Source organism: Staurois parvus, unplaced genomic scaffold (genome assembly GCF_062004578.1).
Source record: "Staurois parvus isolate SC_StPar_1 unplaced genomic scaffold, SC_StPar_1.0 ptg000926l, whole genome shotgun sequence".
NCBI classification, from domain to species: Eukaryota; Metazoa; Chordata; class Amphibia; order Anura; family Ranidae; genus Staurois; species Staurois parvus.
The window spans coordinates 489,236-503,698 of NW_028318722.1; the positions used below are offsets into that span (position 1 = coordinate 489,236).

The following is a 14,463-nucleotide window of genomic DNA, read 5'->3' on the forward strand; positions in this document are numbered from 1 at the left end:
CCACTAGATACACCATGACCAGGATACACGAGAACCTTCACAGACAACACAGATCATCTTTTTATTTAGTAGAAACACTAAGTGCCTTCTCTTTGCATGTAAAACCAATATACTATCTTACAAAACAATGTATCCTCCGTGAGACAGAATAATATATTACTACTCAACCATAAAGTGTACCAACAAAAAATGATGAATTTAGAATAATGTGATGTGAAAAATGTTATCTGCCCCTAAAGTGAAAAATCACTTGTGACCATATTTTAAAGTTAGATACGGAGCTATACAAGCATGCTATGTAAACAGTATTCCAACTGTGATATAAACATACAAGACCTAAAAGTGATATAAATCAATGAGTCCAAGAGCAAAATAAAAACAAGAACAGGAGTCCTTCAATGTCTTTACTCAGTCCAAACATTTTTACCAAGCCTAAATGTCCTCAACTGAGACATCCTTACCTAATATAAATGTACCTACCCAACCCAAACAACCTCATCCAAACCAAATGCCATGACCCAATCTACACATCACTGATGAACAGGGCAGTCCTGGTATCCTGAAATACTGTGGCTGCACCTACTGATGTTGATGAAACAATTTTACTGGAATAAACAGTTTTTGGGGCTCTATCCTCTTGGTGTTCTGCTCCTGTTCATTGTTCTTCCTCAACCCTTCCTTCATCTTTATGTACTCTGTGTATTTCCAGAATCTATCAGTGAGGTTGTGGGCTCTGGATCCAACTACCTGAATTTGATCCCTACAGCATCCATTGATGAGCATATGGTCCGGGAATCTTCTTTGTATGAAAATATGGTCCCAGCACCATCCTGGATCAGCCCTACGACATTCATCTCCCAGCATGTGACCCCAGCATCATCCAGAAAAAAGCATGTGGTCTATGGAGCATCCCGCTATGGTTGTCTGCTCCCTGCGCTGTTCATGGCATTGCTGTTGATGATTGTCATTCTGCTGTCAGTCCTGATAGTTCTAATAGTTTCAGGTAAAAATAAACTCCTCAGGGGTGGGGCTAATTGTACATACTAAATATACTGAGAGATAAATCGGTGCAGAGATTCTGAATTGTATAAAACAAGTCTATCCAGAAAGACATCTAGGTGTTAAGGGCCCTTTCTCGTAATACTTTCCCTCACAACTGCTTCCAGGTCTCCTGATGTCCAGTTGCCCCTGTGTTGGAGACCAGATTTTCCCTGAATGGGAAGGTTTCTTATCTGGTTGATATTTTGGATTGGTCATGGCCAGGGGCGGACTGACAACTCATGGGGCCCCCGGGCAATAGGAGATCATGGGGCCCCTGTATCCTTGCCCAAACTCAAAAAAGTCTATGAAAAAGGAACCAGGGGCATCTCATGGGGCCCCCTACTGACCCCGGGCCCTCGAGCAGTGCCCGAGTTTCCAAATGGTCAGTCCGCCCCTGGTCATGGCCAATGTAAGCTGGGTCTGCTTGCAGCTTAGTCCTGGTTCTGGTCTGATAACAGAAGTCCAGGAGACAAATGACCAGTGTGACCATCAAACCCCACTGTGCGCCATTTCATACCATCAGAAGAGTGACAGTTCTCTAGAAAAATACCTCTGTATTGTACTGTACAGGAAGTATTATAGATGGGAGACGGGCAAGAGGCTGCAGTCCCGTCTGCACATTGTTCCTGAATATGATTCCTGCTTCTCAGGACTTGTTCCTAATGGTGGATGTGTATCACAGGAAAAGAGAGAGACGTCAGGAGAGACGACACCGACACCAAATCCCACCTGTGTGTGTCAAAGGAAGAACCGACTACAGATCTACCGATGAACAGAAGCCAACAATGCGACCAATGTGAGCAAATCTACCTCCAGAGAGAGCAGAGCCAGCAAGGTGATACCGCGTCCCTCCATCATTACTGACTGTCTCTATCATTCCATATTACAAGACGGTCTCTCCTGTGTCCGGCTGTCCCTCCATCATTACTGACTGTCTCTATTAGTCCATATTACAGGACGGTCTCTCCTGTGTCCGGCTGTCCCTCCATCATTACTGACTGTCTCTATTAGTCCATATTACAGGACGGTCTCTCCTGTGTCCGGCTGTCTCTTCATCATTACTGACTGTCTCTATCATTCCATATTACAGGACGGTCTCTCCTGTGTCCGGCTGTCTCTCCATCATTACTGACTGTCTCTATCATTCCATATTACAAGACGGTCTCTCCTGTGTCCGGCTGTCCCTCCATCATTACTGACTGTCTCTATTAGTCCATATTACAGGACGGTCTCTCCTGTGTCCGGCTGTCCCTCCATCATTACTGACTGTCTCTATTAGTCCATATTACAGGACGGTCTCTCCTGTGTCCGGCTGTCTCTTCATCATTACTGACTGTCTCTATCATTCCATATTACAGGACGGTCTCTCCTGTGTCCGGCTGTCTCTCCATCATTACTGACTGTCTCTATTATTCCATTTTACGGGACGGTCTCTCCTGTGTCTGGCTGTCTCTCCATCATTACTGACTGTCTCTATTAGTCCATATTACAGGACGGTCTCTCCTGTGTCCGGCTGTCTCTTCATCATTACTGACTGTCTCTATCATTCCATATTACAGGACGGTCTCTCCTGTGTCCGGCTGTCTCTCCATCATTACTGACTGTCTCTATTATTCCATATTACAGGACGGTCTCTCCTGTGTCCGGCTGTCTCTCCATCATTACTGACTGTCTCTATTATTCAATATTACAGGACTGTCTCTCCTGTGTCCAGCTGTCTCTCCATCATTACTGACTGTCTATCATTCCATATTACGGGACGGTCTCTCCTGTGTCCGGCTGTCTCTCCATCATTACTGACTGTCTCTATTATTCCATATTACGGGACGGTCTCTCCTGTGTCCGGCTGTCTCTCCATCATTAATGACTGTCCCTATCATTCCATATTACGGGACGGTCTCTCCTGTGTCCGGCTGTCTCTCCATCATTACTGGCTGTCTCTATTATTCCATATTACAGGACGGTCTCTCCTGTGTCCGGCTGTCTCTCCATCATTACTGACTGTCTCTATTATTCCATATTACAAGACGGTCTCTCCTGTGTCCGGCTGTCTCTCCATCATTACTGACTGTCTCTGTTATTCCATATTACAGGACGGTCTCTCCTGTGTCCGGCTGTCTCTCCATCATTACTGACTGTCTCTATTATTCCATATTACAGGACTGTCTCTCCTGTGTCCAGCTGTCTCTCCATCATTACTGACTGTCTATCATTCCATATTACGGGACGGTCTCTCCTGTGTCCGGCTGTCTCTCCATCATTACTGACTGTCTCTATTATTCCATATTACGGGACGGTCTCTCCTGTGTCCGGCTGTCTCTCCATCATTAATGACTGTCCCTATCATTCCATATTACGGGACGGTCTCTCCTGTGTCCGGCTGTCTCTCCATCATTACTGGCTGTCTCTATTATTCCATATTACAGGACGGTCTCTCCTGTGTCCGGCTGTCTCTCCATCATTACTGACTGTCTCTATTATTCCATATTACAAGACGGTCTCTCCTGTGTCTGGCTGTCTCTCCATCATTACTGACTGTCTCTGTTATTCCATATTACAGGACGGTCTCTCCTGTGTCCGGCTGTCTCTCCATCATTACTGACTGTCTATCATTCCATATTACGGGACGGTCTCTCCTGTGTCCGGCTGTCTCTCCATCATTACTGACTGTCTCTGTTATTCCATATTACAGGACGGTCTCTCCTGTGTCCGGCTGTCTCTCCATCATTACTGACTGTCTATCATTCCATATTACGGGACGGTCTCTCCTGTGTCCGGCTGTCTCTCCATCATTACTGACTGTCTATTATTCCATGTTACAGGACTGTCTTCTAGATGTTCAGATCTTTGGATCACCATCAATGACAAATGTTATTTCCTCTCTAAGAACAAGAATTCCCATTCACAAAGCAATAAGGTCTGCGAAGATCTTGACTCCAGACTGGCCATGGTGAAGGAGAAGAACATACGGGTCAGTGTCGGGGTCACCAGGTTGGGTGTGGGGTGGATATCAGCAGTTCTCAAGAGACATCCAGGAAAGTGATGGGAATACAGTGAATAATCTGTTGTGTATTGTGTCCTCCAGAGACTGGTGACCATCACAGAAAAGGAATTCTGGGTCGGATTAATCCATTATAACACCCTTGATGGAATGTGGATAGGAAAATGGATAGATGGCAGCATGGAGTAAGTATCACAGGACTTTGTTTCCTCTTACGCAGTAGACACACACAACCATTCCGTAGAAGTGTCTCGGAGTGCCTGCTCCTCTCCTGGCCCCCCACCCCCCCGCTGCCTGTTGTCTTCCCCTGTGTCTCTGCACACTCCGCTCCCCCTCTTGTCAGGACTTGTCATCCTGTCACAGCATTTGAAGATAGGCTGCACAGGATGAGAAGTGTCACCTCACCCCCCCCCCCCCGCCCCTTGTCACCTCCTCGCATCCTGCTGCAGCCTTTGAAGACAGGCTGCGCAGGATGGGAGGAAGGTTACCCCTGTGGCAGGACTCACACCTCTCCCTGCCATACAGGTTGGTGCAGGGGCCACCGACCTGTTGCCACGTGCCCCCCCCCCCCCGGCGGAAGCAGCGTGGGCATGAGGCTTCCCGCGCCTTGCACACGCTGGAGACAAAGGCCGCACTCTCGAAAGTGCTGCCCGTGTCAAAGGGGCGTGCCTCGTTGCCTGGCAACGTGGCGCTGGACCGGACGTTGCCAGGGAAACCAGGAGCGTCCCGCCCAGCCTTAAGAGGGCCGGAGCAGGACTCTATGGTTGTTCATTCCGCTGCCTGAAGCTGCTGGGAGGTCTGTGCTGAGGCCAGACTCCCGCAGCCAACCCCACTGAGCACTCTGCATAATACTCCAGGGAGACTTAGGACTGTTACCCACTGGGCACTCTGCTAATATTTGGGGCTCAGGAGGAGTACCCGCTGCTACACTGCCTAATACTGTGGGGCCAGGATTGCCCATGCTGCTGTGTGCCGGAAATACCCGCTGTGTGGAGCCTCTGCTGTGTGCTGAGGAGTGTCGCTACCTGCTGTTGGCTGCTGTAAGCCAGGACTGTAAGTGTCCTTGCCCCTGTTTTCCCCCTCAATGGATTGTCCGTGAACTTTCCCACCTTACTCTTCCCTGCCTGGATTACAATTTAGCAGAGACTCCAAGTTTGCCCTCCCTGGGGCTGGATTACAAATAAATTGGGCCCATTCCCTGCTCCTCCCCTGCTCTGGGTACTTGGGTGCTACCCTCAGACCCAAATTGAGTGATTGTCATAATTCAATAAAGCTTTGAGTGTTTATCACCTTCTCTGTGTGTTCTGTCCTGCCTACACTCCGTCACAAGAAGTATCTCTGTATGATGTCATACTTCCTCCTTCTTCATCTTCAAGGATTTGCACACACTCTGATTGGATAACAGAACAGAATAGTTCTCTTTACTGAACCCTGACAGCCAATGTGAAATCAATTAGTAAGTTCACATACAGTACGTGGTGTTATTACTTGTTAGCAGTCCAGGGTATGACAGATCTCTTATGGGGGGTCTCTTGTGTCTGCTCTCTGATGGCATCTCTCTCATCACAGATCTCTTATGGGGGGTCTCTTGTGTCTGCTCTCTGATGGCATCTCTCTCATCACAGATCTCTTATGGGGGGTCTCTTGTGTCTGCTCTCTGATGGCATCTCTCTCATCACAGATCTCTTATGGGGGGTCTCTTGTGTCTGCTCCCAGATGGCATCTCTCTCATCACAGATCTCTTATGGGGGGTCTCTTGTGTCTGCTCCCAGATGGCATCTCTCTCATCACAGATCTCTCATATCAGCTCCTGTACAATGACTCTCCTATACCAGTTCTCTTAAGGCACTCCTCTTCTGGCACCTATCCTATTGCACCTCATTTATGGCCCTCCTCTTCTGGAAACTATCCTATGGCAGCTCTCTTATGGCCCTCCTCTTCTGTCACCTATCCTATGGCAGCTCTCTTATGGCACTCCTCTTATGTCACCTATCTTATGGCAGCTGTTTTATGGCATGCCCCTTCTTGCACCCCTCCTATGGCAGCTCTCTTCTGGCACTCTTCTTCTGTCACCTATCCTATGGCAGCTCTCTTATGGCACTCTTCTTCTGGCACCCCTCCTATGGCAGCTGTCTTATGGCACCCCTTCTATGGCGGCTCTCTTATGGCACTCCTCTTCTGGCAGCTGTCTTATGGCACTCCTCTTCTGGCACCCCTCCTATGGCAGCTGTATTCTGGCACCCCTTCTAAGGCAGCTCTTTTATGGCACTCCTCTTCTGACCCCTATCCTATGGCAGCTGTCTTATGGCACTCCTCTTTTGGCCCCTATACTATGGCAGCTGTCTTATGGCACTCCTCTTCTGGCACCTCTCCTGTGGCAGCTGTCTTATGGCACTCCTCTTTTGGCCCTTATACTATGGCAGCTGTCTTATGGCACTCCTCTTCTGTCACCCCTCCTATGGCAGCTGTTTTATGGCACTCCTCTTCTGGCACCCCTCCTATGGCAGCTCTCGTATGGCCCTCCTCTTCTGTAAACTATCCTATGGCAGCTCTCTTATGGCCCTCCTCTTCTGTAAACTATCCTATGGCAGCTCTCTTATGGCACTCCTCTTCTGTCACCTATCTTATGGCAGCTGTCTTATGGCACTCCTCTTCTTGCACCCCTCCTATGGCAGCTCTCTTCTGGCACTCCTCTTCTGGCCCCTATACTATGGCAGCTGTCTTATGGCACTCCTCTTCTGTCACCTATCCTATGGCAGCTCTTTTATGGCGCTCCTCTTCTGACCCCTATACTATGGCAGCTGTCTTATGGCACTCCTCTTCTGGCACCTCTCCTGCGGCAGCTGTCTTATGGCACTCCTCTTTTGGCCCTTATACTATGGCAGCTGTCTTATGGCACTCCACTTCTGTCACCCCTCCTATGGCAGCTGTCTTATGGCACTCCTCTACTGTCACCCCTCCTATGGCAGCTGTCTTATGGCACACCTCTTCTGTCACCCCTCCTATGGCAGCTGTCTTATGGCACTCCTCTTCTGTCACCCCTCCTATGGCAGCTGTCTTATGGCACTCCTCTTCTGTCACCCCTCCTATGGCAGCTGTTTTATGGCACTCCTCTTCTGGCACCCCTCCTATGGCAGCTCTCTTATGGCACTCCTCTTTTGGCACCCCTTCTATAGCAGCTCTCTTATGGTACTCTTATTCTGACACTTATCCTATTGCACCTCATTTATGGCACTCCTCTGCTGACACCAATCCTATGGCAGCTGTCTTATGGCACTCCTCTTCTGGCACCCCTCCTATGGCAGATGTTTTATGGCACTCCTCTACTGGCACTTATCCTATGGAAGCTGTCTTATAGTACTCACCTTCTGGCATCCCTCCTTAGGCAGCTGTTTTATGGCACTCCTCTTCTAGCACCACTCCTATGTCTGCTCTCCCATAGCACTACTCTTCTGGCACCTCTCCAATGGCAGCTCTTATGGCACTCCTCTTCCTGCACCTCTCCATTGGCAGCTCTCCTACGGCACTCTTCTTCTGGCACCTCTCTTATAGCAGCTCTCCTACGGCACTCCTTTTCTTGCACCTCTCTTATAGCAGCTCTCCTATGGCCCTTCTCTTCCTGCATCTCTCCTATGACTGTTTTCTTATGGCACTCCTCTTCTGGCATCTCTTCTATAGTAGCTCTCTTATAGCACTCATCTTCTGGCACATCTCCTATGGCATCTCTCTTATGGCACTCCTCTTCTGGCATCTCTTCTATAGTAGCTCTCTTATAGCACTCATCTTCTGGCACATCTCCTATGGCATCTCTCTTATGGCACTCATCTTCTGGCACCTCTCCTATAGCAGGTCTCTTATAGCACTCATCTTCTGGCACATCTCCTATGGCATCTCTCTTATGGCACTCATCTTCTGGCACATCTCCTATGGCATCTCTCTTATGGCACTCCTCTTCTGGCACCTCCTATAGCAGGTCTCTTATAGCACTCCTGTTTCCTGTCGTGGTTTTTCCATCCCAGCTCTCTTGTTCCAGCTTCCCTATGGTTGCTACATGAGATCTCCTATGGAAGCTCTTTTATTGCAGTTTTCCTATGGACGCTCTTCTATGGCACCCTTCCTTTGGCAGCTCTGTTATGGCTGCACTCTTTTGGCAATTCTCTTAAGGCTGATCTCCTATAGCAGGTCTCCCAAAGAAAACCCTTTAATGAAAGCTCTCCTGTAGTAGTCCTATGGCACCCCTCATTTGACAACTCCAATGTGCACTCCCATGGCAGCTCTCTTACAGCTGCTTTGTTAGAGCAGATTTCCCAGGGCAGTCCTCTTATGGCAGCTCTCCCAAGGTGGTTCTGTCTTTCAATGGGGCTGTTATGGGCGCTAGTCACCCATCTGAAACACATCTGTGACCCCATTCCCCTGCATTGGGACTGGACATGTTATATCTGGGCAGCACCCTCTATAGTATCTGTGTGGCCCCTGTACATATTTCTCCCCCTTCCCCATACTACTGCTTATCAACAATGACTGTGGGAATGCTCTCATCTGATTTAAACCCCTTTCTAGAAATGTCACTGGAGGGGCTGGAAGCTGTGCCAAGTTTGGATCTCACCTGAGGCTGGAGAACTGTTACAGAGAACTGTTCTATATCTGTGAGAGAGACCCTGTATGACCGCACTGATCTGAGGAACGCTGTGTGACCGCACTGATCTGAGGAACGCTGTGTGACCGCACTGGTCTGAGGAACGCTGTGTGACCGCACTGATCTGAGGAACGCTGTGTGACCGCACTGGTCTGAGGAACGCTGTGTGACCGCACTGATCTGAGGAACGCTGTGTGACCGCACTGGTCTGAGGAACGCTGTGTGACCGCACTGATCTGAGGAAGCTTGGGTGAAAGTTCTGGTCTCTGGGTCACTATCTTGAATTGTATATAAAATACAGATGGAGCCATACTTGTATTTTGCTATTTCATGCTTATTTCTGTATTTCTCAAATATTAAAATGTTTGCTTCCAATATGTGTTTACTGATTACTGTAAGATTAAAGGAGAAGAAAACTTTTCTCACGCAGTCCTCAGGTGTTTGCTCCGAGGAGAGTGTTTGTAATACACTGGAATGGAGGTCCTCAGAGGAGTGTGGAGAGGAGAGGAGATGTTATGGAGAGGAAGGATAGAGGAGGGGAAAGGAGAAGAGAAGAATGGAGGAGACTGATAGGGAAAGGTGTAAAAAAGAGGGGAAGGAAAAGAAATGGATGGCAGGAGAATTAATAAGTGGTTGGGGGGGGGGAAGAAGCAGAAGAGTGAGGACGGTAGTAAAGGGGAATGGAGAAGAGTTGAATGATGAAAGTGGAGAGAAGAGCTGGAAGAGGAGAAAAGTAGAATGGGGAGGAATTAAAAAAAAAGGGGGATGGGGAAAAAAGTGGAAAGGAGAGGAGAGGTATGTACTGGACGTGGTGGGGAGAGGAGAGGAAGAAAGGGATGATGAGGAGTGGGGGATGGATGAGTAAAGGGGTGGTAAGGGGACAAGAATTGGAGAGGAAGGGTGAGGATTAGTGAATGAGGGTGAGGATTAGTGATGAGCTGAATGTACCTGGGATGGGTTCAGTTCACCAAACATGAGTCAGGTCAGGTGTCGAATCCGAACCCCACTGAAGTCAATGGGAGCCGAATGTTAAAAAGAGTTCTGCTCTATTTTCTAGGCTACCAGGGAATGAACTGTAAAACAAATTAAATGGGGGGGGGGGTAGTCTGGGCACTGCAAGTGGGGGGAAATGTAAGAAAGCAATAATAACACAACCAAAAAAAGATGGGGCGCAGTGACCGTAGTAATGCATAAAGTGAAACTCCACTAAAAACCCCTTCACACCGACATCACACAAGTATGTGGCCTCACAGAGCTGGGCTTTTTTCCGTGGGGCCGTATATATGTGTACCTGTCTTTGTGCTGAGCCCACCGCACAACGCGCTCCCAGCACAAAAACAGGGTGTCACTGAGAGCCCCGGGTCCCGTTCTAATGATCAGGACCTGGGAATCCTGATTCTGGGTCAAATGATCGCTGTGATAGCCTCTGATTGGCTATCACAGTGATCAGTCACTGTATAGCCCATTCCCCTTGTTTTTGCTTTCTCTCTGAATGAAGGAGAGAGATACATTGTATCATTATATACCTTCTATTATACAGTGTATCATTATATACATTCTATTATACAGTGTATCATTATATACATTCTAGTATACATTGTATCATTATATACATTTTATTATACATTGTATCATTATATACATCCCATTATACATTGTATCATTATATACATTCTATTATACATTGTATCATTGTATACATTCCATTATACATTGTATCATTATATACATTTCATTATACATTGTATCATTATATGCATCCTATTATACATTGTATCATTATATACATCCCATTATACATTGTAGCATTATATACATCCCATTATACATGGTATCAATATATACATCCTATTATACATCGTATCAATATATACATTCCATTATACATTGTATCATTATATACATTTCATTATACATTGTATCATTATATACATTCTATTATACATTGTATCATTATATACATCCCATTATACATTGTAGCATTATATACATCCCATTATACATGGTATCAATATATACATCCTATTATACATCGTATCAATATATACATCCTATTATACATTGTATCATTATATACATCCTATTATACATTGTATCATTATATACATTCCATTATACATTGTATCATTATATACATCCCATTATACATCGTAGCATTATATACATCCCATTATACATTGTATCAATATATACATCCTATTATACATCGTATCAATATATACATCCTATTATACATTGTATCATTATATACATCCTTTTATACATTGCATCATTATATACATTCCATTATACATTGTATCATTATATACATTCCATTATACATTGTATCATTATATACATTCCATTATACATTGTATCATTGTATACATTCCATTATACATTGTATCATTATATACATCCCATTACACATTGTATCATTATATACATCCCATTACACATCGTATCATTATATACAACCTATTATACATTGTATCATTATATACATCCCGTTATACATTGTATCATTATATACATCCTATTATACATTGTATCATTATATACATTCCATTATACATTGTATCATTATATACATCCTATTATACATTGTATCATTATATACATCCCATTATACATTGTATCATTATATGCATCATAGTATACATTGTATCATTATATCATTATAGTATAAGAAAAATACCTAGATCAAGGTTTGATCTAGTTCAGTGCCAGGGTTAGTGTTTGGGTCAAAGGTCAGGGTTTTTTTTTTTTTCTTTTTTAATCTTGGTATCAGTGTCAGTTAGTATCAGTGGCAACAATTAACATATACTATACATATATGGTATCGCTGCAATTGACAAGAGCTGGACAATGTATTTTGGGTTGTTCTTTGTTGGTAGGTTATGGTAGTAACAAGAAACACAGCTCAATTAAAAAGAAATGTTACTATTTTGGGCCAGTTTTCCTTTGATAATAAAATAATCAGGAGATCTCCATTGCCATTTACCACCAAATGAAAGCCCAATTTGTCTTGAAATAAGACGCAGTATAATCCACCCGGATGTACAAAGTATGTACGGTGTTACTAACATGTCAAATTGTGCTTAGACATTAAGATTTGTGTTACCCTTAGGCATGAAGGGGTTATATAACATGCCTGGGGGAGGAGCCCTGCTCTTGTCTGCCATGTGGTGCATTTGTACAAAGTAAACAACCTGACCTGGAATTCCATTCATCTATATATCCTAAATGAGGGTCTGCTATAGATTTTAATCAGCCCCTCCCCCCCCCAAAAAAAAAAAAAACCTGAGATTCCCTCCTTTATTCATACCAGGACATTCCAGTCTTGGTATGAATGATATGCGTTCCCCTACTCATTCACAAAAAAATGGAAACAGTTAAAATAAAAACACACATAGAGTTTTTGGCAAGTCCTGCAAAAAAAACAAACAAAAAAAATAAATGTCCCATGGTGTTTGTCCTCCATCAATCACATTGTCCAGTGATGTAGATCCACATCAGTCACCATGCCTGATGCCCACCAACCAGCCAAAAGAAAATGTAATGCTGTCAACTGAAACGTGTCTGTGTCCTTCATTTCCTTCCTGTCCAATGATGGGTCTGGAGGATGACAGCAGATATATATGTATCACGACCCCCAAAGGAGCCACTGTTGTTCTTGTCCCCCGGTCCTAGTGCCAACAACCCTCCCAGCCGTACAACACACTCTGGCACACCAAGGCTGAAGAAAGAATATTTATTTGCCTATTTACCCAATAAAGAGACAGTAAAGGTAGCAACCATGAACAGTCACAAACTAAGGCAAAGACAAGGCTATAAAGTACAATGGAAAATAATACCACCAAACTATCTGAAAATGCTAACACACACTCTGAAATGTGATGGTTCAATACTACAGCAAGAACAGAAATATAGTATAACGCCCTCAAGGTTGGCTAGATAGGCTGCTTGTATTTTGTTTTGTTTTTAGATAGAGGCTGAGAAGCAGTCTGAGATAAATCAGCCTGTGAATGAGGCAGGAAGTCACCTCAGGAAAGACTGGGAGGCTCTAACAGATCAGGGTTTCTGGAGCCCTCTCACCTTTCCAGAAACCTGAGAGCTTTCTGAGGGGTGGAAGAGGGGAGGAGGCCCAGATCTGCATGTTTGAGGGACCTTGGCCAATCCCCTGGCAGGAGGCTGAGCATGGTGACCAAGGCAACTCTCAAATGTGGTAGAGCCAGGCAGAGGTGTACAGTTTCAGATGGAAGATGGATTGAGGAAGACTGGACTGTGGAGCCTGGGAGGGGGCCCCAGGGAGGGGAGCCCACCTACAGGCAGGTCACTGGAGAAGAGGATCTCCACTGCCTCAACGTCTCCCAGGGAGGACAGCTTGTGCAGCAGGGAAGGAGCATGCCCAGAAGAAGGCCCTGAAGGTGGCCACCAACCCACCAAGCTAACAGGAGAGGACAGCCCCTGGGCTGGATAAGTGGAGAGGGCAGTCAGGTGCAAGACCCAACTAGCTTCTCCTTTGGGACTGTTCTGGGTGAAGAGGAGGAATCATCCGGTGTTGAGGAGGTACATTGGAAAGAGCCTTTAGTGCTCTTCAAGGAAAGACTGTTGCTATCTGCATTTTTGTACATAGCTGCTAAAGAGTTTGTTAAGGAGTTTTTCATCGTGTTCTACAGTTCCTCAGACATCCCATGTACCCCTAAACCCCATCCAAGTTTAACCTCTTAATAAAAAAACAACAAAACCAAGTTTAAGGACTGTTTACTGACTCCAGTGTGCAAAGTGGGGAAAATGCATTTTGCCTGGCCTTGCAAAGCTAAGAGGGACCCAATCAAATCCAGTGGCCCCTAAGGGGGTAGTGCTACAATAGTAACACTCTATATCACTCTCAGGCAAAACAGCACAACTATCAATACATGAGGACAGCCAACCGGCCCCTTCCCAATGTATCTGGGTAAATCGGTGTCACTCAAAAAAAAAAGAATTTACCCACAAGGACCTAATTCTAAAGCAAGGTCCCTCAATGCTTCACTGGCCAATGGGGAGATAACTGATGTTGGCATGTGCTGGGGCCCAATGTCTTGCATTGTTGTGATAAAATAAATTTGTAATCCCAGAAGGGCAACGCAGTCCAACCAAACAGGCAATGAAGGAAGGCTGTGGCCAAGAGGCCTCTTACCAGTCCTGCTGTCTTCAGGGTGCCCACTGTAGTCTCTTGAGAGGTCCAGAGGTCCACCTCTTAAGCCAATGAATATGGGCCCGTCCTGTCAGGAATGGACTCAGCACTGGTGGTGGGACTCGCCTGCCATGTGGGCTGCAGTACCAGAGCTGACCAGCGGGTGCTCTCAGCACTGGTGGTGGAACTCACCTGCCGTGTGGGCTGCAGTACCAGAGCTGACCAGCGGGTGCTCTTAGCAGCCAGAAGCTCATAATCAGCCAACCTGGGGCTGATTGTAGAAAGGTGTATATAAGGCATGACCATGCCTGTGCTCTGGGCCTTGGTGTATGTCAGGAATCAGGAGTGACCAGAAAGGTCACAGGAACGCAGCCAGATATATATCTATATAAACGCACATGAGCAAACAACCTTCCACTAATCTTTAGGAGGTGCAGGAACACAGGCATAGTCAGGGGCTGGAGAGGTGGAACGGTCAGGCTGGCCGTAGGGTTCTGTAATGACCGTTTGGTGGTACCTCTAGCGGTTCTCAGGGCAGGATTCCCAGGGCGTGGAGTCTAAGCCCCAGTCTGCCTTTTCACCAGAGCCCTGATGGTGGGGATGGACTTGGCGCAGGACTGAGAC

At 46.0% G+C, this 14,463-nt stretch overlaps 1 protein-coding gene across 1 annotated transcript; it reads left to right on the plus strand.

Moving 5' to 3' along the window:
• The first annotated feature begins 518 nt into the window (after nucleotides 1-518).
• Nucleotides 519-8,984, plus strand: LOC149442002 (uncharacterized). Its single transcript, XM_089656650.1, has 5 exons — nucleotides 519-1,003; nucleotides 1,724-1,876; nucleotides 3,864-4,012; nucleotides 4,127-4,227; nucleotides 8,603-8,984. Exons 1-5 carry the CDS (start codon nucleotides 586-588, stop codon nucleotides 8,706-8,708), a joined length of 927 nt encoding a protein of 308 aa, XP_089512776.1. The 5' UTR covers nucleotides 519-585; the 3' UTR covers nucleotides 8,709-8,984.
• The last annotated feature ends 5,479 nt before the right edge of the window (nucleotides 8,985-14,463 follow it).